The 24,701-nt window shown below is 45.8% G+C and overlaps 1 protein-coding gene and 3 pseudogenes across 1 annotated transcript; 3 read left to right on the top strand and 1 right to left on the bottom strand.

Moving 5' to 3' along the window:
* The first annotated feature begins 535 nt into the window (after positions 1 to 535).
* Positions 536 to 4,883, top strand: LOC136497988 (pyruvate kinase, cytosolic isozyme-like; annotated as a pseudogene).
* Positions 4,884 to 5,524: 641 nt separating this feature from the next.
* LOC136497062 (uncharacterized) lies at positions 5,525 to 9,145 on the top strand (annotated as a pseudogene).
* Positions 9,146 to 12,791: 3,646 nt separating this feature from the next.
* Positions 12,792 to 14,513, top strand: LOC136497593 (NDR1/HIN1-like protein 6). The gene has a single exon (XM_066493443.1). The coding sequence runs from the start codon at positions 13,495 to 13,497 to the stop codon at positions 14,236 to 14,238; it is 744 nt and encodes a 247-aa protein (XP_066349540.1). The 5' UTR covers positions 12,792 to 13,494; the 3' UTR covers positions 14,239 to 14,513.
* A 5,515-nt stretch (positions 14,514 to 20,028) lies between these two features.
* Positions 20,029 to 22,366, bottom strand: LOC136496241 (DNA damage-repair/toleration protein DRT100-like; annotated as a pseudogene).
* Between the last annotated feature and the right edge of the window lie 2,335 nt (positions 22,367 to 24,701).

The following is a 24,701-nucleotide window of genomic DNA, read 5'->3' as shown; positions in this document are numbered from 1 at the left end:
CATCTATTTTACTATACATCTAAATATAATAATATATCTAAATATATAATAAAATGGATAAATCAAAAAAGTCAAAACGACTTATAATTTAGAACAGAGGAGGAAGTATTTATTAGTGCGGTTTGGAAAAGAAAACTTACATGGTTTGATTTATATTACTGTAACTGAAAATGTATTATTTCTAAACTAAAAAAATGTACTCTTTCTATATCTAAACTAAAAAAGTGTATTCTTTCCGACGAGAGTGACACTTTCTATTGCAAAACTTCTTCTCCAAGGAGACCCTTTCTAGTTTTTCACTATTGGATTAATGGATTGGAAACAACAAACAAGTCTCGCTCGCATCATCATGTAGCCAGTGGACGCAGGAGCCACTGACTGGTAGGCCCGCCATGCTCTCTGCCTCTTCATGCCAGTGGGACCATGGGTCCAACTCGAAGAAAAGAATGGAAGGTGAACAGAAGGAAATTCCCAAATTCAGTGGGCACCACGTGTCCGGTGACTCATCCCTGCCCGGTGCCTACTGCCTACTGCCTGCGCCTTCCATCTCCGTCGTTCTCGTCGCCCACGGAATCGCAATTCCCCCACTCCTTCTCCCTTTTCTATAAAACTCCGGCACCAAATCTCGAATCCCGTCTCGCTGCTTTCCGCCGCCGACCCGACCCCGACTCCGACGCCGACGCCACCACCGCTCCCTCCCCATTCCCCCGTCCCGGACCGCGGAGCAGAGAGGGAGAGAGATCCGTAGCGGCGCGCGATGGCAAACATCGACATGGCGAAGATCCTGGCGGACCTGGACCGCGGCGCCGGCGACGCGCGGGTGCCCAAGACCAAGCTCGTCTGCACGCTCGGCCCGGCCTCCCGCACCGTGCCCATGCTCGAGAAGCTGCTCCGCGCCGGCATGAACGTCGCGCGCTTCAACTTCTCCCACGGCACCCACGAGTACCACCAGGAGACGCTCGACAACCTCCGCCAGGCCATGCACAACACCGGCATCCTCTGCGCAGTCATGCTTGACACCAAGGTCTCCCTCTCTCTCTGTCTTCTGTGTGTCATGGATGTGCTTGCTCTGCTGCCGTTACCTGCTTTAGCTGCATGTTTGGGTTGGCTATGCTTGCCGATTGGTTGGATCGGGGCTGACGGGGACTGTTTTTGTTTGCCGCTGGAGGGATCTAGTGATCTGTTCAGTGGGACGAGCTAGAGTGATCTTTTCGGGGCTGACGGGGACTGTTTTTATCTCAATATATGGTTTCCACTCACGGCACTCAGGGAGCTTGGTATTATCTCAATATGGTTTCCACTCAGGGAGCTTGGTATTTTGATCTCAATGGTTTTTTGGTAGAAGGTTTAGATCTTAACTTAATTACTGCATGCTACATATACACAGTATATGAGTAACGCGTGTGATAGTACCAAAACTAATGCGTGCAAGTAGCTTTTTCCTTAAATAACATTGTGCTGACTTTTGGCAGTTTGACATATCGTGCCTAGGGATTTGCATGCGCTCTATACTGGCCCTCTTGCAAAGAGGAGCTGTTTGTGCCTTGAATACTCCATATAGAATAGAAGCTGCACGTCTTGTTGGTTGAAGCTAGTTTCAGATTTGTCTGCTAGTTGTTCACGTTACTGCAAGTCTGGAATGTTTTTGGACTTAAATGGTTTGATTGACTGCTTCCTATGGAGTTCATCTGCATCGAGCTTCCAAGGTCATTATTCCTTGATTTATTGACAGTTGCTGCTACTTTAGTCAATATATGCTGTTGGTTATCGTGTTTGTGGAAAGGAAACGATACTCCATGTTAGTTAAAGTTAGTTTCAGATTTTGTACATTAGCACTTTCGGTTGTATGTTTAGCTTTAACTACCCAGAGTGTACTGCAAAGTTGGTGGATGTTGAGTACTCCTACTTTAGCTGCTGTGGAAGTTAGGTTTTAAGAAATCAATTCCTTCACTAGACTTGAAGATTGGCAATTGTAAGCCAAAATATTTTTCTTGGACATCGCCTGTTTTGAGCTCAGTGGTTTCAGTAGGAGTATTTAGACATTCATCTTGACCAAAATGAATGCTACATATATGATTAACACCTGTGATTACATTAGTTGCTTTCTTATGTGATGGGATACTGATTTGTGATGTGACACAATAGTGCCAAGGATTAGATTTGCCTATGGCTCTATATTTGCCTTGTTGCCATTGTTCACTCTTGTGTCAACAATTCTCCATGTGAATGGTTGAATTCAGTTCCAAATTTGTTATGTTTTGTTCAGATTACTTTTGCCACTTCTGGTTATGGTTCTGCGTTTAATGGTCCAGGGATTAATGTATTACTTCTGGTTTTGGATTTGGAATGGTTTGGTTGTCTCTGAGTCTGAGGTTGCAATGCCAAAGCATTCAGCCTCCCCAGATATTCAGGTTCAGTCAATTTTCAATTGATGTTTCATTTTCTTGACACAAGAGCTGATCAATAACGGAACTTCTAGGGGTCTTTATTCCTTAATTTCTTGTCAGTTGCCACTAAATTGCTACCTCTTCATTTTCTTATGTTCCAATTCATGGTTCACATGGTCATATTTGTTGGTTTGGCTTCATCATTAAAATTGAGTACATATATACTATACCTGCTCTTTGCTGCTTATGTAGTTATGTGTCACTCCATGATATTTTGCAAAACTTCTGACTGTATTCTTCTTTGTATGGCATTTAAGGTGGTTATATGAAGTGTTCTTAACCAACCTTTTGTTGCTGCAGGGTCCTGAGATTCGTACAGGGTTTTTGAAGGATGGTAAACCAATTAAGCTAACCAAGGGTCAAGAAATCACTGTCACCACTGATTATGATATCAAGGGTGATGAAAATATGATTGCTATGAGTTACAAGAAACTGCCTGTTGACGTGAAGCCTGGAAATGTCATACTCTGCGCAGATGGTACTATCTCTCTGGCCGTTCTGTCTTGCGATCCTGATGCTGGAACTGTGAGGTGTAGGTGTGAGAACACTGCAATGCTTGGTGAGAGAAAGAACTGCAATTTGCCAGGAATTGTTGTGGATCTTCCTACATTGACTGAGAAAGATAAAGAAGATATTTTGGGCTGGGGTGTTCCAAATGATATTGACATGATTGCTCTATCCTTTGTCCGTAAAGGGATCAGATTTGGTGACTGTCAGACAGGTTCTTGGGCAGCATGCCAAGCGCATTAAGTTGATGTCAAAGGTTTGTATATACTATCACTGTCGTACTTCAAAGGGTTATATCAGCTATTTCTCTGTCCATAATTTTGCACGACATGATTTGCTTGCATCTCTCGTATGAAACCTTCTCATCTTAGTTTTACTGTAAACAACTTGATGACCAGTTTTTGCCATGTTATGTTATTTATCAGTAACATATGAAAGTAGTATGTTGAGTACTCTTTCACCAACTAGGATATAGTGCTTGCCCAGGCTACGACTTCACAAGAATTTTTACTTGACAGTTGGTTAGCGAAATGCAATTCTGTTACTTTTACTCTACGTTTTCCACCTGTTAGGCTGTTTTACTCCTAGCCAAATTCTCCGAAATACTGGATAATTCCTTTATGGTTCAGACTAGTTCATGTCATATATTGCTTTTTCACTGCAATGTCTGGAATCGGTTTCCTGCTATAGTGTTGTTCATATTACATGATGATAATGGACATATTATAGAACTTATGATCATGTTAGTTATGCTGTCATGGATCTGATTTCTTTCATGATATGGTTCTGCTATGCAGGTTGAAAACCAAGAGGGTGTTGTAAACTTTGATGAGATCTTGAGGGAGACTGATGCTTTTATGGTTGCTAGAGGTGATCTGGGAATGGAGATTCCAGTTGAGAAGATTTTCCTTGCGCAGAAGATGATGATCTACAAGTGCAACATTGCTGGCAAACCTGTTGTTACTGCTACCCAGATGCTCGAGTCAATGATCAAATCTCCTAGGCCAACACGTGCTGAGGCCACTGATGTTGCAAATGCCGTTCTTGATGGAACTGACTGTGTCATGCTCAGTGGTGAGAGTGCTGCTGGAGCCTACCCCGAGGTGGCTGTGAAGATCATGGCTCGTATCTGCATTGAGGCAGAATCTTCCCTGGACCACGAGGCAGTTTTCAAGGCGATGATCAGGTCCGCGCCTCTTCCAATGAGCCCTCTGGAGTCTCTTGCATCATCTGCTGTGCGAACTGCCAACAAGGCCAAGGCCGCACTGATCGTCGTCTTGACTCGCGGTGGCACCACGGCCAAGCTGGTCGCCAAGTACCGCCCCAGGGTTCCCATCCTCTCTGTTGTCGTACCCGTGCTAACGACGGACTTCTTTCGACTGGACCATCAGCTCCGAGGGCCCAGCTAGGCACAGCCTGATCTACAGGGGTCTCATTCCCCTCCTTGCCGAGGGCTCTGCAAAGGCTACAGATTCAGAGTCGACGGAGGTGATCTTGGAGGCCGCGCTGAAGTCTGCTGTGCAGAAGCAGCTTTGCAAGCCTGGTGATTCCATCGTGGCTCTTCACCGTATCGGGGTCGCCTCTGTCATCAAGATCTGCATCGTGAAGTGATCACCATGACTTGACTCCTAAGTCCCCGGGTGGTTCTCACCGCTGGGATCCATGTTTCTGCCTCCTTTTTACTGCATTTTTCGGGGACAGATAATTATGTTGTAAGCCTGCGTCTGTTCTTTGCAGTTGCAGGATGTTTTTTGTTCACATAGTTTCTGAGCTGGTAAATGGGGAGGGAGAGGACTCCATTGATGTAAGTGGTAATAAGATTTGTATCTACGGAGTTCAGTTAAAAGGCTTTTTCATGAAAACGGTGGAACGTGCTCTATGTCGGTCGATGCCCGTATTTTAGTGTAAACATTATGTTACGTTCTTTTATTTTATAACTGTTCCTGGGGATAGCAAATCTTGCAAAAATACGTAGTTGAGATACAAACTGTGAACTACACCAGTCTGTCAAAAAAGATGCAATTTTAAGTCAAATGATTAGAAGTTTGATTAAGTTTAAGAGATACTAATATTTATTATATTAAATATGTATCATTAAATTTGTTACGAAATATTTTTATAGTATCTCTACTTAGATTTGTTATGAAATAATTTTATAGTATATCTATTTGGAGTCATGCATATTGATAATTATAGTTAAACATAAAGATAGTTTGGTTTGGACTGGACTGGAGCTAAATTGCATCTTTGGACGGAGATCGCAATTTAGGTACAGTGTTTTTTTTTCCCAAGAAATCAACGAAGACTTGTCAGCCTGGCTTTTTAACCAAACGAACTGGACAGATATTCAGCCTATTCATTGGTTGGTTTCTGGACTGATAAATCCGACAGGTACTTATTTGTTTTGAGAAGAAAACACACTATTGGTTAACTGATAAGATTTGGCTAAAACCAATAAACGAACAGTCCGATTAGTTGCTTTTACGTGAAATCCATTTCACCGATGACTTAGGGACAGGAACGTGGAACTTACTTTGCTGGCAAGTGACCGTGGACGGATAGGTATAGGTTCGCGGCGTGTGCGCGGTTCCTCGCTTCACTGGACGTCCGACACCGGCGGGGAATGCACGCGTAGGCGTAGCCATCCGTCCACGGAAAGGGAAAGAGATGCATCCGTGTCCGGCGGCCACCAGGGATGGGTCTCTTTGATCGCCTCCTCCTCGGCGGCGATCGCAGCAGGGGGAAGGAGGACCAGGAGCGCGGTGGCGGCGCCGAGACGGCCGCCATGGGGTCAGACGTGCCACCAGCCGTCGCCATCCCTCCCCTCTCGGCCGCTGCTGCATCCGTAGTCCTGCCGATGCGCCCGGTCCGTCCATCCCGACATTGCGCGTTTCTTTTTCCGTTCACCGTGACAGACAGACAGAACATTGCGTCTCATCGCATTACATTCTGCGTGACCGTGGCAGGATCGCGGGCGTGCCGGTGGATCAGCTGCTCCGGCGGCTGGACGCGGAGGAGCAGGCCGGCGGGCCGCTGGAGTACGCCAGGAGCGTCGTGGAGTACTGCTCCCACGTCGCCCTGCGCGTGGAGGCCAGGCGCCCGGACCACCTCGGCGACAGGGAGTTCCACACGCTCACATACTGATATGATGCTCGCCTTGGAGGCGCCCGACGAGGAGACCGACGCCAGTGTTCGAGGTCAGATCGGCTCTTGTCTTCTCCCCTGTTAGAACAAACAGACCATGTAGATACTGAATCAGGATTCATTGGTTTTTTCACGACGCAGAAAACGGCATTCAGCGTTCTCCGCGACGACGCGGATGACGACGACGGTGCATCCATTTTCTATTCAAGCCCAACGCAGATGGCCATTCAGGTCTCCCTGTTGTTTCCCCCTGTATATGATCGTGTTCCTGATCCTTTGTGTTGCCTGATCTTGATCTTGCGTGATATCAATGGCTAGGTCGATGGCAGGAGGACAGTTGGACCCGAGGCATTTGCCAAGATTGCTCCTGCCTGCCCTGCCATGGCGCACCCTATCACCGTTCGTAACCTGTTTGACGCGCTCACCAACTCTACAGGAGGACGGCTGCATTTCCTTATCTACCACAAGTATCTCAGAAGCTTAGACGAGTACGTACCTATACGCATCGATCCATCCTCACCATGTTCACATTGTTGGAAGCTATCGAATTCTTCTGAATTATCAGCATCACTCGCTGTATGTCTGTATCATCTCTGACGCTAGGGCGTTCTGCTCTGCAAAACGTATGTTAGGGGGGCACAAAGCTCCTGCCCTGCAGCTCTCTGACGACGAAGTGATCCTTGACATCCACGGCGCTGCGACAACCAAGCCAGTTCTTCAGCACATCGGGACGTCCACATGGCCTGGTTAAGCACCCTCCTTATGGTAATTTTGATCAGCGCTGCTGATATCTGCTTCTTCACGAGGTTCTTAATGTGTATGGATGGATTGCGCATTCTGCAGGGAGGCTCACACTGACGAATCACGCGCTCTACTTTGAGGCTATTGGTGTTGATTTCTCATACGGCGAGGCTGTTGTGTATGATCTGGCAAGGGACTTGAAACAATCAGTAAAACGTGAGTCCACTGGGCCATGGGGTGCTCACCTCTTTGACAAAGCTGTCATGTACAAGTCCAGCTTGACGTGAGTAGCTACACAACAGTACATTACGTTATATACAAAAAAGGCAATCCTTTTATCATAATTGCAATTTGCACATACTAGACTAACTAACGTGTGTGTACTGCGACAGAAGTGAACCTGTCTTCTTTGAATTCCCACAATTCAAAGGCCACACTCGCCGAGACTACTGGTTTGCAGCCATCAAAGAGGTGCTGCACGCACACAAGTTCATCAGGAAGTACGGGCTTGCTAGTTTCCAGAAGGCGGAGGCTCTCTCCGTCGCAACATTAGGGATTTTGCAGTACCGCACTGTTAAACAGGGATTCCACATACTACCAGCACATTTCAAGACCATCCTTGCCTTCAACTTGGCCGAGAAACTGCCGAAAGGCGACAAGATTTTGGAGGCATTGTATGGCCAGCTCAAGCAGCATTGCCCAAGATTCAGAGGAAGCCAGGATTTCGGTCAGAGCAGTTCGGATGAATTGATGCTTGCTGACCCCTTCCCACTTTCTGCATATACAATGGTGACAATGGGTTTGCTAAAACTGAAAGAGGAGGACAATGCTGAGGAGAGGGATTTCACTGTTCGAGACGTGCAAATTGGAGGAACTAGCTCAGTTCAGATGGCTCTAGAGCGATCGGTTGGGTATTCAGGCAGAGTGGAAGCGGCAAGGACTACGCTTGATCAGGTCAAAGTGGAAGACATAGACACTAATGTAGCTGTCCTAAAGGTATTGTTTTTTGTTCGGAAATAGTTCGTTATTTTTGAACGGGAAATAGTTTGTTATATGAAACTAAAACTATGTCACATGGCAGAAGCTAAACTTCCATTGAACTGTAAATGGCAAGGCATATTTCAGTATATGTCTTCCAGGGAGCTCATGATCTGGGCTTGTTTAAGAATTATTAATTAATGTACTAACATTGTTTTAACTCCCTCCAGGAACTACTATTTCCTTTGATTGAAATAGGTAAAAGGTTGCTCACTTTGGCTGGGTGGGAAGAGCCCTTTAAATCTTTTGTCTTCTTGTTATGTTTCCTCTACATGGCATACAGGTATTGTTTTCCGATATGTGATGATATCATCTGCAACACCTTGAAGTTATTTTTCACAAATTTGGGTTAGAAAAAAAGGTCTTTGTGGAAGTAGCAAAAGTTGTCTATTTTTGAGGAAGTTGTCTTTATTGCAGTGGTTGGATCTGGTTCATGTTTCCTGGCTTTTTGCTTGGTTCTGCTCTCTTCATGCTATGGAACAAACATTACGGGAATGGGCGCTCGGTGGGAGCATTTGAGATCATAACTCCTCCTCGAAGAAGAACCGTGGAACAACTTCTAGCTCTGCAACAGGCCATCTCACAGCTGGAAGCACACGTGCAAGCAGGGAACATTTTTCTCCTCAAGCTTCGGTCCCTCATGCTTGCAGCATTTCCTCAGGTGTCTCTTGATCTTTTCTGCTATGTAGCCATATACTGTTTGAAACATTGCCATCCTGACTAGTGAAATGTGTTGCTTGAATTCAGAGCACCAATAGAGTTGCAGCTGCACTGGTTGTAGTGGCCACGATATTCACATTCATGCCATTGAGAACCATTGTTCTACTGATTCTTCTAGAAGCATACACAAGACAGATGCCATTGAGGAAGAAGAGCAGTGAAAAGTTGGCGAGAAGGTTAAGGGAGTGGTGGCTCCGGATTCCAGCTGCTCCTGTACAACTTCTAAAGCCTCCGGACACTAGGAGATGGAGATCGAGATTGAGATAAGATAAGCAAGTAAAAAAAAATGTTGATTTGATTGCTTTACGCCATGTTCCATGGACATTCTTTTGAGCGGTAGAGATATTGGTGTCATGCCATCAAGATGAGTGTTCAAATGAAAGAAATACCTTGGGTAAGCTAGGCTTGATTAACAAGTGAAACTAGATGAAGAATTGGTGTCTTTTTCATTGTAGCAAACATATATTGTTTTTGTTGATATGACTAGTACCAATTAGGAAAAAAAGAATAGCTGAAGGAAATTAATGTTATATCATGACTTGTTTGTCCGTTGCAACTTGCAATTGATCACTGAAGCTGTGATATATTTTTTTTAGATAAAGGATAAAATATCCGGCTTCATCTATCAAGGATAGAATCAGGCTAATTATTACAAACTCCAGACGCGTGCACAAAGTACGGTTGTAGGCAAAACAACCAGTGTCGCAACTAACAGAACAAGTAAAAAGTTCTTGACTAAACAAAACCAACGTGTCTTTGTGAAAGCCATCCATTAGAACTGAAGAATTCTAGAGCCGACTTCTCAAGGTGTTTAGCCACAGAGATCATTTGATCTTTCAGATCTTCATGCCGCTGCAAGTTGGCCCATTGACGTAGCCAGTGTGTCCCTCGGAACAGTACCTGCAAAAGAGATTTGGGTTTGCATTCGTCAAAAACTACCTCATTCCTTGTTAGCCATATTGCCCACAGTAGTGCTGCAGCTGCTATTAATAACAATGTGTTATACTTTTTGTTACCCAATTTAGACCAATTAACAAACAGATCATCTATGTTCGTGGGAGGTGAAATTTCAAAAAGTATATGTATAGAGCGCCACAAAAATTTGGCATAAAAGCAATCAAAAAAGAGATGGTGAATTGACTCTGAGAAATAGCAGAAACAACACGACTTGTCTACAGCCCAATTTCTTCTAACCAAGTTATCTTTGGTTAGAATCACTCCTCTTTTTAAATACCACATGAAAACTTTTAGTTTCATGGGGAGCTTCGTTTGCCAAATATCTTGTGATACTCTCACCCCATTGTTAATTAATGCAGCATACATAGACTTGATTGTAAAAAATCCAGAAGCCTTGAAGCCCCATACAAACACATCCCTTTCCTGCAGTAAGTTTATTTGTTGTACAGAAGCAGCTATTCTATTCCAGTTTAATAAGTTCACACCCACCAAATTTCTGCGAAAAGATATATATTTAGTTCGGGGGAACTCAAAACTGTAGCAATAGTGTCATGTTTTCTTCTTACAATATTAAACAACACCGGAAATTTATCCTTGAGAGGTTTATTGCCCAGCCAAGTATCAACCAAAAATCTAGTCTGTGACCCATCTTTGACATTAAAATGTCCTAACTTCAAGAAAGTATCTTTAATATTCATGAGGCTTTTCCAGAAATGCGAGTCCCTTGGTTTCTTTTCACAACTTCCTAGTGTCTTATTCTTAATATACTTATTTCTTAATAACTCTTGCCATAATCCGTCCTCATTTAATAACTTAAACATCTACTTACTAAGCAAACATTTGTTTTGGACCTCTAAATTTTGTATCCCAAGACCTCCCTGGTCCTTAGGCTGACACATAATTTCCTATTTGACTAATCTATACTTCCTTTTATGATGGTCATTTTGCCAATAGAAACGAGACCTGAAACAATCAATTTTTTTCTAATACTCCTTTCGGTAATTCGAAAAAGGACATCATAAACATCGGTAAGCTAGACAGCACCGAATTTATAAGGACTAATCGACCACCGACTATTAGCAGTTTACCTTTCCACCCATTAAGTCTTTTCTCAATTCTCTCTTCGATGCTCTTCCAGTCTTTATTATATAATTTCCTAAAATGCATAGGTAGCCCCAGGTAGCGAAATGGGTATTTACCAATGGCACATCCGAACAGCTGCGAATAAAACTCTTCGTGATCTTTAGCTTTTCCAAAACAAAAGATTTCACTTTTGTGGAAGTTTATCTTTAAGCCAGATAGTTGTTCAAAAGTACTTAGCAACAGTTTCATATTAACTGCCTTTTCAACATCGTAGCTCATGAAGATCATTGTGTCATCCGCATACTGAAGGATGGACAAACCATCTTGAATAAGATGGGGAATAACCCCTTCTATCTGCCCTGCCTCCTTTGCTCTGGCAATTAGTATGGCCAACATATCAACCACTATATTGAATAGTATGGGTGACATGGGATCACCTTGCCTAAGTCCTTTTTTAGTCTGAAAGTACGGCCCTAATTGGTCATTAACTTTAATATTTACATTGCCTCCTTGTGTAAAATTATGTACCCATTCACATCACTTTTGTGAAAAAACCCTTCATCCTTAATGTTTGCTGTAGGAAGCTCCAATTTACTTTGTCATAAGCTTTTTCAAAATCTATTTTAAAAATCACACCGTCTTGTTTTTTAGTGTGTAGTTCAGGTAACGTTTCATGTAGTATCACTGCACCCTCCATAATATTTCTTCCGGGTAAGAAAGCTGTCTGAGTCGGTCTTATTAATTTCTGGACAATAGTAGTTAGTCTATTCGTTGCAACTTTTGTGAAGATTTTGAAAGAGACATTCAACAAACAGTTGGGTCTGTATTGTTGAACAACTCTTGCATCTTTCTTTTTGGGCAACAATATAATGTTTCCAAAATTAAGACGATTAAGCGGTACTGTTCCATGATGAAAATCAGAGAACAAAGCCATCAAATCATCTTTAATTAAGTCCCAGGAAACTTGATAAAACTCCGGTGGAAAACCATCCGGTCCGGGCGCCTTATTGTGTTCCATTTGGAAAATTGCCGCTCTGACTTCCTCTTGTGTGAAAGGCTCTATCAAGAACTCATTTTCCAGATCAGAAACTTGAGGTATGTCCTCCGTCCGAGATTCATCTAGAGATATTAGAGAATCATCAGATGGGCCAAACAAGTTTCTGTAATAACTAGTAATATGCTCTTTAAGCTGAGCATCACCGGTTATAATACTATCACCATCCTCAAGCTAGAAAATACGAGTTTTTCTATGTCTACCATTGGCTAGCAAGTGATAATACTTTGTGTTCGCGTCACCTTCAAGAAGGTGTTTCACTTTAGCCCTTTGGTACCACTTGAGTTCCTCTTCTCTTAGTAACTCTGCAAGCCTTTCATTTAACACGTGCTTTAGATCTCGCTCTGAGTCATTGAGCATGGTATGTTCTGCTTTCTTATCTAGATCATCTAGTTTGTTTAAAAGTGTTGTTTTTTCTTTCTTATACTCGCCACTCACATGCTTCGCCCATCCTCTAACATGCTGACGAAGTCTTCTGATTTTCATTTGCTATCTCTCGATGGGTGAGCCTGAAACTAGAGTGGTGTGCCAAACCTCTGAAACCATCTCACAAAATCCGTCCCTTAACAACCAGCCTAATTCAAATTTGAACTGAGGTTGATAAGTTGGGGACGAGTCATTTGTACCAAACCGTTGATCACGTCATGACGGAAAAAACAGCTTTCGGCTTCCGGATGCAGCCCCGGCCATCAGAATGTTCAACGCATTAACAACAACCGGCCAGTGGTCAAATGAAGCATGCTTGCCTGCAGGGATTAGGCATCTTCCGTGCAATTAGACAATTAGTTATATTCGCCTTCTCTGCCGTGACACGACAGGGGTGAGCTCGGCATGACGACGACACGGCCGGGATCGCTGTCGCCACACCGACCGTCCGTTCATTCAGGCCGACGACACGGCGACGCTCTGAAATCTGAACGGTACGTCTGTACAGGCTCCTGGTGCTCTCATGCCGACGGTGACTCCTCCATCATGCCCCGCGGCGAATCGGCGATCGCAAGCCTGAGCTGGGACTTTCGTGCACGACCTTTTGCTACAGCCTGAGTACCGCACGATAAATACCGTATCTAGAATTTTGACAAATGATAGGTCATGTGGCATGACACGACCTGTATATTGGGATACGTACGCGTAGACCAGTGTGCTAGTACACCTAAGCTCGACACGTAGCATGAGAAGGCCCACCTCTATGCAAGCCTGCAACCATTCAACACGCCGGCGGAGCCGCCGTGACCTCACCGGCTCACCTGCATCTACGTGCAGTGCAAACGCCGCGCAGGCGCAGCGCGTACCGCTGGTGGCGCGCGATGCGTGTCGAACTACGACACGACAACGGATGGCCTGGCCTGGCCTGACCACACGACTCACCTGCCTCCAACAGCAGCAAGCTCATTAGAACGCGTAGGTGCACCCGGACGCGGGGGCGAGCAGTCAAAAACTTATATATCCCAGAAAGGTCAAGAGCATCACATGAGTGAGAACACAAAGGCATGTGATTTCTTCTTCCACGAAACACAGGGGACAGAGAAAAGGGGAAAGCGTGGAAGTAAACACCCACGCCGCCATGGCCCATGGCGCGAACAAGTCAAGGGCAGCCGTCTAGAAGCCAAGCCAGACCAACCAGACATATATAGACGACTGAACACCGAGTCGACAATAGCTTTAAGCCTTTAACTATCCAGTCCTGCAGCTGCGGCGTTCGTGCATTTCGTACAGGCAACGCCGCCACACCGGAGCCACCGGCCGGTCACCGGAGAGAAGTACAGGGCCGGGCAGCAGGTTTGAGAGCAGCACGCGACAAGCATGGCAGACTACCACAAGATCCACCCGGTGACCGTGGGCTCGCCGCCGCCGTCCGCGCCGCCAGAGCATGGCAAGAAACCCAGCCACGACCAGCTGCTACCGGTGACGGCCCCGGCGCCGTACGCACCAGCGCCGCTGCCCCCGCCGCGGCGCCGGCAGCGGCACAGCCGGTGCTGCCGGTGCGTGTGCTACACCTTCCTGGCCCTCGTCCTGCTCGTCGTCGCGCTCGGCGCCACCGCGGGGATCCTGTACCTCGTGTTCCGGCCCAAGATCCCGACCTTCCATGTGGACCGGCTCACCGTCACCCGGTTCGACGTGAACACCACGACGGCCACGGTCACCGACGCGTTCGACGTCGACGTGACGGCCACCAACCCGAACCGCCGCATCGGGATCTACTACGACGGCGGCGACGTCACGGCGTCCTTCAACGGCACCGTGCTGTGCCGCGGCGCCTTCCCGGCGCTGTACCAGGGCCACCGGACCACCGTGCGCCCGCACATCTCGCTCGCCGGGGAGACGCGGCTCGACAGCGACGTCGCGGCGCAGCTGCTGCTGCAGCAGCAGGCCGGGTTCGTGCCGCTCACCGTCCGCGCCCGCGTGCCGATACGCATCAAGTTCGGCGCCATCAGACTGTGGAAGATGACGGGCAAGGCCAACTGCAACCTGGTGGTCGACAGCATCCAGGCAGGCACGCAGCTGAGCATCCGATCCAATACCTGCAGTTTTAAGCTTAAGATCTAGATACATACCTTAATTTTATGAATCTGGCCATATTTTGTTCAAATTGTTTGTCATGTTTCTACAGTGCATTAGTTATATCAATAAGATTACATCTTCTTGTATATATGATGATAAATCCACCGGTTGAGCTCTGCCTCAACATGGGTGGTAGAGGTGTACAATTTCGCTCCATTCTATTCGGCATGTGTATTCATAGCTTGAGTGTAATATTATTCGATATGCATTTACATTTTTTTGAAAAACTTGGTATGAAATTATTTATATGTGTCAATAAAGCATCGTTGTTATTTGAAATATATTTATATTTGATTATTCCCATCGGATTTCATATAAAATTTAATGTGTTGTTTAAATGGATTTGACTTAACGGATGCGAGTATGAGTTATGGCCGGGTTATGAGAGGGAAAAGCACTTTGCAAAAGAAAATTCTTAAGGAAAAACAGGTCATGTTACAAACAAACACTCCCTTTTCAACTAAGTTGAGTAAACAATGGGATCTCCATAAATTCCCTACTAAGGGCCCTTTAAAAAACACAAACTTCGCAAGAAATATACAAAAAATTGACCCAAATCCATTTCCACACGAAAAACACAAGAAATAGAAAATTCTTGTACATTCCAAAGAAGGTCTAAAAGTTATGGCAAGAGCTACTTTCTAGCCGTGCGGGTGTGTTTGCGTTTAACACACAGCACGTCCACGCCCGCACGCCCACTTTTTCCTCGCTCTCTCTCGGCCACGTCCCACCGTCTCTTCTTCTCTACCACAGCCACGCTCGAAGGAGGCCACCACACCGCTCTCTCTCTCTCTCTCTCTCTCTCTCTCTCTCTCTCTCCCCCCTCCTCCTCCTCCTCCTCCTCTAGCAGCTACCGGCGCTCCTAGGCCACCACCAGCACTGGCGAGGTGTGTTCTTCTCCTCTTCCTCCCACGTTCAAGCATCTGGGAGTTGGGTTCCGACGAGCTACTTCTCCCTCTCTTCTTCCCGGCCAAAAGAAAATTCGAGCGAAGACCACTTTGCAAAAGAAAATTGTTAAGGAAAAACAAGTCACGTAACAAGCAAACACTCCGTTTCACTAAGTAGAGTAAACAATGGATCTTTACATAAACTCCTTACTAAGGACCCCTTTGAAAACACACAAATTTCATTGGTATTATTTTAAAAAAATCACTACAATGAGTTTATTTTTATACAGAAAAAACATAGGAAACAAAAAAAATTGTATATTCCAAAGGAGGCCTAAGAGTTATGTGTGCATAAAAGGAGAGTTGCAACTGCATAATCATATTTCACATATGCCACTCGTATTATAAATCGATAAAGAGAAGTCATATTTAGTTTTTTTCCATTGCGCTTCGTCCATCGCTCGTTTTCTTCATAATTATATTTTTTTGCTATTTGCTAATCGTATTGTATATCGAACCGAGCGCAAGAAAACATGTCTCTAGCAATTAAATATTTATGTGGAAGAGGGTTGATGTCTTCCTAGAAGGCAAGCTGGCAATGATACAATACTTTCAAACACTCATCTAAAAAAGGTGAACTCAAACACAAGGCACATACAAAGTTTGCATACCTCATTGCATCTGGTATAGTGGAGCTCTGGTGAGACCTTGAAGGAGTTTCACAGTTCTCAAACTTGGGCGCTCCATGAAACGTAGATGGTCAGACATGATAGTAAGACATCACTATCGGAGACGGCTTTTTTGTCGAGTGTCCCATACTTTGCCGAGTGTTTTTTATTGGACGCTCGGCAAAGAGGCTATTTGCCGAGTGCCAGAGAGAACCTCGGCAAAGAGGTGGTTTGCCGAGTGCCGAGCACTCGGCGAACAATAACACTCGGCAAAAAGGTGGTTTGCCAAGTGTCGGGCACTCGGCAAACCAGAACACTCGGCAAAGGGCCGCCGCTGTTAACGGCCGGCAGCCGCCGTTAACCCTTTGCCGAGTGTCTTCTCCTAACACTCGGCAAAAGCGGTGATTTACCGAGTGTCATTTTTTGACACTCGGCAAACCATATTTTTTTTCACTTTTGACCTCCAAACTTTTTCTACAGTCATCATACAATACCTGGTACTCCATGTTCCAATGTGGCACATTTTTCGGACTTTTTCTATATTTCTTTAATTTATTTTATTTAATTGAATTTTCTTGGATAATTCAAATTATAACCGCTAATCATTCGAATAATGAAAAAAATGAATGAAAAATGATATTCATGTTATTTAGTATAATGTGAGGCCGTATCCAGGAACAGATCACTAATTTCGAACATCTTGTTCACGAAACATGACCACGAACTTGCGGTCGAGTTGTTTTTAAATTCTATAAAAAGCAAACAAAGTCCAAAAAATCATGAAACTTGTCAAGATGTCATGATATCATATGTGGAGGCTGTGATAAAAATTTGAGAAGGTTTTGCGCAAGTTGTCACGTACGATACTTGCAAACCGAAGAATCTCTAAAGAAGTTTCATGATTTCATGAAAAGGCCGACGAGGTGGTAAGCATCGTACGTGACAAACTTACGTGAAACCTCCTCAATTTTTTTATCACAGCCTCCACATATGATATCATGATATCTTGACAAGTTTCATGATTTTCTAACTTCGTTTGCTTTTTATAGAATTTAAAAACAACTCGACCGTAAATTTGTGGTCATGTTTCGTGAATAAGATGTTCGAAATTGGTGGTCTATTCATGGATACGGCCTCATATTATACTAAATAACATGAATATCATTTTTTCATTATTCGAATGACTAGCAGTTATAATTTGAATTATCCAAAAAAATTCAATTAAATAAAATAAATTAAAGAAATATAGAAAAAGTCTGAAAAATGTGTCACATTGGAACATGGAGTATCAGGTATTGTATGAGGACTACAGAAAAAGTTTAGGGACAGAAAGAAAAAAAATAAAAACGGCTTGCTGAGTGTCTGCGTTTGGCGCTCGGCAAAGGAGCATCTTTGCCGAGTGCTAGACGGCTGACACTTGGCAAAGAATTTTAATTTTTTTTAAAAAATACCCCTCTTTGCCGAGTGCCAGGCCGGATGGCACTCGGCAAAGGATTTAAAAAAATTAAAAAATACTTTGCCGAGTGCCAGATTGTGGGCACTCGACAAAGATTTTTTTAAAAAAAAACCTCTTTGCCGAGTGTCAGGCCAGGTGCACTCGGCAGAGAATTAAAAAAAATAAAAAAATATTTTGCCGAGTGCCAGATCGGGGCACTCGGCAACGAGGGGATTTAACCTCGGCGGTCCAGCCGGCCCACACACACCGCACACACGCACACATGCCGCCGCCGCCCCCGCGCCAGCGCCGCCCCCCGCGCTGCGCCGCCGGAGGAGGAGGAGAAAGAGAGGAGGAGGGGAGGAGGAGAGGAGGAAGGAGGAAGAGAAGGAGGAGGAGGAGGCGCCCCGGCTGCCGTTCCCATGTCCTCGGCGCTTCCCCAGTCATCGCCTTGTCCACCGACGCTCTGGCCCCTTCACCACCGCCGCCCTACGACGCTCACTAGGTATGCCCTACCATCGTTGTCGTCGTAGTATTACTAGTAGTTGCGGTAGTGGTGGTGGTAGAGTAGCAGTGGTGGTAGTCGTAGGAGTCGTAGGAGTGGTTGTGGTATTGTTATATAGATGTGGTTGGATATAATCTTATGCATGTCGGCCATTGTGTCGTTCATATAAATGTGCATGTCGGCCATCGTGCCGTTGGTTCTCTTGCAAGTTTTGGAAACCTCACCGTGCAGAAGAGGTGCTGCCAAAATTTTGTATTGACAGTTTTATGTTTTTTTTGTAGAGAAGAGCCCGTTGGAGCGGAGCCGGAGTACCTCGGCGACCCCGATTACCTTCCTCGTCGCTGCGGATCTGCCTGCACCGCGTCACCTCGCAACTGCACCAGCCCGCCATGGCCCCGCTAGCCTGACTCCACTGCCACCTTAGATATAACCCCTCTTTCCATATCATGGTTGTAGATCACGTAACCCAGTTAGGCGTCTCCCGTTCGAAAGAGATACGGAAGAAAATATGTAGATATTTCCGTATCATGGAACAAGAGAGGAGGATACGGGAGCAGATGCAGACGAAGATGGAGAGGGTGGAGGCCGAGCGGGAGGCCGAGCAGCGGAGGATGGTGGAGATTCTTCAGTACATGCAAAGTCTTGGCGTCGCTACGGGTGTAGTTCCGTCACCTTCGCTATTCGCTCCACCTCCACCTCCACCTTCTCACTATTCTACTCCTGTGAGTATAAATGTTTTAGTTTTGTATGTTCATGCTTACAGTCAAACCTAGTGGAGTATGAAAGTTTTATTCATGTATGGTATATATTTATCTTGTCTCACACATGCAATCTCTTCTCCTTTGTGCAGAATCAATCGGCGGCATCGAACGATCCTCATGCTTCAGCGAATCCTTCACCAAATAAGTCTCATTGGTCATCTGGTTAAGATTCTTGTGGTTGTTAATGGTACTTTTATTTACAATTGTGGTTGTAGATGATGGAGCACTTAGATTACTTGTGAACTTATTTGTGATATATTGTGAGACATGTGACGTTTGTGATATATATGTGACGTTTGTGATATATATGTGGTGTTGGTGATATATATGTGATGTTGATGATATATATATGATGTTGGTTATATATATCTTTTGTTTGTTTGGATGAGATGTAAAAACAAATAAAAAGGCTATTATCAGTCACTTTGCCGAGTGCAATGGCCATGATACTTGACAAAGTGACTACCTGGGAACATGCTTTGCCGAGTGCAAAGGCCATTGCACTCGGCAAACATCACAGATTTGCCGAGTGCCACTAGCCAGGCACTCGGCAAAGGTCTCTTGTTTGCCGAGTGTCTTGTCAGGACACTCGTCAAATAGGCTACCTTTGTCGAGTGTCTTGCCGGTGGCACTAGACACAGTGGCCACCTTTGCCGAGTGCTTGACCTTGACACTCGGCAAAGCTGCCGTCACGGTGGCGCTCGCCGTCACAACGACTTTTCTTTGCCAAGTGTCAGATTAGCACTCAGCAAAGGCTTTGCCGAGTGTCCGGTAAAGTGCACTCGGCAAAGAGGTCTTTGCTGATAAACTGTTTACCGAGCGCTCTTTGTCAAGTGTAACACTCGGCAAAGACTTTGCCGAGTGTATATCGGCCTTTGCCGAGTGCCTGAGGCACTCGGCAAAGAAGCTGAATCCGGTAGTGCATCCTGAATGTGTTTCCTTCTGATGAACGAAATCTGCCACGACTCAGGGTTCGTCTGTCAGAACTGCACTGTCCAAGCGGTGACGACGAGGACCTTAGCAGCGTCAACAGGGGTAGATCCAGTGGTGGGACGGGGGCGGCACGAGCCCTTCAATTTAACTCCTTGGCTGGTGCCAATGTATAATTAATTCTAAGATAACCAAATTTAAGCAATTTATCAAAGATTCGGTCACATTTAGAAAAATCAAAAGAAAATTTAACTTCTTCATTCCGATTTTTGTGAATCGGCTTGAGAGAAGAACAAGTAACCAATTTATTTTGCGCTGGCCACACAAATTCAGCAGCATATCATTCTTTATTTTCATCGTCCGAGTTATTAGAATAGCTTTCTACAACATGCATAGTTGAACGATGAGACCTAGGAACATGTCGAGATTCTTTTAAACGAGATTCACTAGAATTGCAACAAATATGACCGTTGTGTTTATTTTCTGAATTAAATTATAACGAAAATTCACTAGAATTGCAACAAATATGACCCTCAGACTTCAAATACACTACATATCAAAGCTTGTCTTCTTTTGCACTTCTTTTCTAACATGCACGATTACACAACTTTGCATTCAGACTCACACAGAAGTGCTCCGATGAACTGGACTTTGCATTGAAAGAAAAACACACAGAGGTACTCTAATCTAAACTAATTTAACAACCGAACATTTCCATCTTTCCATCCACACCCTTCGCAGGTTGCACCAACAGTGGACACGACTTCTTTTGGCTCGTCACCTTGCATCCTGCCATGCCATCCCGTGTCACCGTATCTTCCTGCACGGCGGCAATGGCTTGCCACACAGACACAGGTTGTGCGCGTACGCGGCCGCACGGAACAGGTTGAACGGCCTGGCCTGCGGTATCTGCCCGCACAGCCTGTTGCCCCTAAAGCTCGCGTGCCGCACACCCGTCAGTCTCGTGAAGTTGTCCGGTATCCTCTCGACGAGCTCGTTCGTCGATAGGTCCAGCCACCGCAGGCGCACCATCTCCGCCATGGACGCAGGGATGGTGCCCCTGACGCGGTTCCTGGACACGTCCAGCCTCTCCAGGCCGCTCAGCTTGGAGACCGAGCTCGGGATCTGGCCGCCGATGGCGTTGCCCGAGATGTCAAGCCACCTGAGCCCCGCGCCGCGGGCGAAGTCGGGCAGCGCACCGGTGATCCTGTTCTCCGACACGTCCAGGTGCTCTAGTTTCTGGGCAAGAACAATCTGTGGACTAGTAGTCCTGTTGCCATGGCTAGCCGCTGTTGACAAGCTTCTGAACAGCTGGCCAATGTCGCCGGTGAGACGGTTGCGGGAGAGGTCCATGGATACCATGGAAGGCAAGGCGTTGCCGGTGCTGGTGGGGAGTGGACTGGAGAGCCCGTTTCCTGACAGGTTCAGGTACCACAGCTTCTGCAGGCCGAGGAGTGATGCTGGAATGGAGCCTACAAGCATGTTGCCATCCATGGCCAGAGAGTTCAGAGACCGGAGGGGCGCCCATCTGGGGCGGAATCTGGCCACCGATCTTGTTATGGCTCAGTGATAAGTCCGTCAGGCTGTGCAGGGTGCAGAGCGATGCCGGTATCTCGCCGGAGAAGCTGTTGTTGCTGAGGTCCAGCAAGGCCAGGTTCCTGAACTGGCCAAGAAACCCGGGCACGGCGCCGGAGAAGAGGTTGCTGCCGAGATCAAGGTACGCCAGCCTAGACAGGTTCACGTAGCTCGGAGGCACCGCGCCGGAGAAGCGGTTCCGGGCGACGTTGACCTGCTCCAGGCCGGAGACGGCACCGAGCTCCGGCGGCAGCTGCCCGTCCAGCCGGTTGCCCGCGAGCGACAGGTACTGGAGCGACGGCAGCCCGCCGAGGCTCCCCGGGACTGGCCCGGGCAGCATGTTGCCCTCAAGGTAGAGCTGCCTGAGTCGCGGGAGCCGCGCCAGCGCCGCCGGGATGGCGCCCCCGATCCTGGCCATGTCGCGGACCACCAGGGACTCCAGGAACTCGAGCCCGTCGAGGGACGGCGACAGCGTGCCCTGCATGTAGTGCCGCGACTTGGGTGGCGGCGCCTCCAGCTGCAGCGCCACGACCCGCCCCGTGGCGGCGTCGCAGGTCACGCCCTCCCACGCGCCGCAGCAGTCGCCGCCCGTCCACGTCGCCAGGATGCCCGTCGTGTCCACGGCCACACCCGCCTTGAAGCCCAGCAGCGCCGCCCGGTCCGCCGGCGAGCACGGCGGGGACGGCCTGTCGTCGCCGCCACGCGTCGCCCCGATCGCGGCGGGCGAGTTCTGCGTGCGACGGCTGGGCGGCAAGGAGGATGGCGAGGACGCACAGGAGTCTGGCGGAAAGCTGCATTGTTCTCGTAGCCGACGGCGCGGTTGAACACTACTGCACTAGCGTTATCATGTCACTGGCGCCGGTGATGATGTGATCGACGTGTGATCATGGATCAGAACGAAAAGCACCCGGGAGGTAGGGAAGACGACGGTGGCTTGACGTAGCGAGCACGAGTGTGTGTGTATGATGGTGCGTGCGTGGCCGTGGAGCTGCGAGTGCGGTACGTGGTCGGCGCGCTAGTATTTATAGCGCGCGACGTCGTGGCGCGGCCGCCCGAGCGCAGAGGACGAACGGGGACGGGAGCCTCGCGCGTGCATTCACTGTGTTCATGTGCCGGGGCCCGGGGCACCTCGCGGGGAGCCTAGCGAGCCAAGCAGCTCACAGTTACTGCGGCGCGGCCGGCGCATGAGCTCAGGACTTCAGGAGGGCATGGGGCTCGGCTTTCGAATTCGCCGCCGTCGCCGGGGGCAACGGGCCGGCCGGTGGTTACGCGCCGCGCAGCAGGGGGTGCGTGTTGGGTGTGGGCAGCGAAAGGCACTCGATGGTCGCCACGAAGAGGAGGGGGCACTCCATGTGCTGTCGTGGTTTGCCGTTGCTGCCTTCAGTCGACTAGTGTGGCCGTAGCACGTCACTTCCATCCATCACAAATTAAATGCATATCTCGTTTTAGGTGGAGTAAATTACTTTCAGAAAATTATAGAAAAAATATTGATACTTGTATCTCTAATTTATAGATTTACTATAAAATTACACTCTATGATTAATCTAAATCTAATGATAATTATTTGTTATCATAAATATTAGTATATTTTCTAATACATTTAGTCACACTTTAGATTGTGTATTTATTTCAAGACAAAGGTAGTAGTATATAATATACTCCCTCCGTTCTAAATTATAAGTCGCTTTGACTTTTTTGATACATCCGTTTTGCTATACATCTAGATATAATATCATGTTATAGCAAAATAGATGAATAAAAAAAACCAACGCGACTTATAATTTGGAACGGATGGAGTACTCCTTTTGTATAAAAAAGGTGCAGTTCTCATTTTGGACGAGTCAACTAAAAATGTGTAAAAAAAATACTATCATACCAAATAAGTATCATTAAATTAGTTGTAAAATTTATTTTTTATATAAATCTATTTGTAGGCATAGGTGTTAGTATGTTCTTTTTATAAATTTAGTGAATCCAAAAGAATTAACTTGGTTCAATCTAGAAATTGCACTATTTGTTTTTTTTTTTTTTGGATCGGAAGGAGTACACTAGTAACAGTGAATATGGAGTCGAACGATGTGCAGTTTTGCTTTACAGGCAGCTTCGGCCCCTTCGGATAACGGGGAGTTAGCGCATCAATCATCGTCACATCTCGAATATTTTCTAATATATTTAGTCAAATTTTAGAACGTTTGACTCCTTGAAATATAATGTGGCATGTATATTTATTTTAGAATAGAAGAAATAGTAAATAGATGTACCAAAAAGTCAAAGCAACTTATAATTTGGGACGGAGAGAGTACAATTCTTGTTTTTACGAGTCAACTAAGTCTGTGTAAAACATACTATCGAATCGAATAAACATCATTAGATTAATCATGATTTTTTTCATCTATCTAGTATTTGGAAACATGAATATTAGTACTATTTTCTATAAATTTAGTTTTATTGAAAAAAAAACTTCATTTTAATCTAGAAATTGCACTCTTTTCGGGATCAGAGTACACAAGTGATAGTGTATGGTGATGGACTGATGGAGTCGAACGATATCAGTGTTCGCCTAAACGGATTAAACGGCCAGTAAACGGTAAACGGTGGTAAACTGTTTTATTTATGGGGTAAACGGAAATTAAACGGTTGACCGTTTAAACGGGAAAAAAAAACGGGAAAACGGCCTAAACGGAACGGAGATAAACAACATTAAACGGGCTAAACAGCTGTTTAAACGGCCGTTTAGACGAACACGAGGTAAATCTAGTTCAGTTTTATATGGATAAATTTGTATACTTAAGTTTATTATATTTATAAGTGTGTACACTTGATATGTTACATGCATAAATATCTATATTTGGTTCTTTTCACATGCATAAATATATATACATACCAAAATAATTGATTTTTACTCGGATAAATATGTATAAATGCTAGAATACTTTATTTTTTCATACACATATACAATTATATGTATTTTTTTTAAAGTACAAAACCGTTTAGACCGTTTAACTTCGTTTAAACACCATGTAAACAGCCTAAACGTTAAACGAATGACGACCGTGTAAAGACCGTTTACCGTTTAGGAAAACATTAACGATATGCAGTTCCATAGGCTTTATGTGCAGCTCCGAGTGTCAGCGAATACGCGCTTGAATCATCATCAGTTCATCACGTCTCGTTACAACTTTTGCAGGATTATGTTGCCGTTTTATGTCAAGTGACAGACACGATTGTTCAGACCAGCTTCCTAAGCATCGTGTTCGTATTCTTGGCCTCAACTGTGACCAAGCTAGCGATGCCCTGATACACATTCATGCTAGCTCCACATTGTTGTGCTTGTGCTAATCCGGGAAGAAACCTTTTTCTTCTGGCCTTGCTTGACTAATACGAGGTTCTTTTGAATTGAAAATCACGCTTTGGTTTGGCACATAAGCATCGGATACAATGCAAGTTTATTCAGCACTACTAATACGAGGTTCTTTTGAATTGAAAATCATGGGCCGAAACTTACATGGTCGTGTAGTGTGTATGCATTCTCAGCCCACTCCACTTGGCAGGCCTGGAAGGCTGGGCCGCGTCTGCTCAACTGTGCTTCTGGCACAGCAGGCCAATAGAGAACCCAACGCGGTTTGCCCTGCTGCCACATCAGACTTCCAGCCCAACCAACCCAACGAAAAAGCATCTTTTGCCTCT

This window comes from Miscanthus floridulus, chromosome 12 (assembly GCF_019320115.1).
Source record: "Miscanthus floridulus cultivar M001 chromosome 12, ASM1932011v1, whole genome shotgun sequence".
NCBI classification, from domain to species: Eukaryota; Viridiplantae; Streptophyta; class Magnoliopsida; order Poales; family Poaceae; genus Miscanthus; species Miscanthus floridulus.
The sequence above is the reverse complement of the archived record's forward strand: the minus strand, read 5'-3'. Positions and strand labels throughout refer to the sequence as shown.

Excerpts from the sequence above, each read along its gene's own strand:
- LOC136497593 (XM_066493443.1), top strand. The coding sequence starts at position 13,495 with ATGGCAGACTACCACAAGATCCACCCGGTGACCGTGGGCTCGCCGCCG.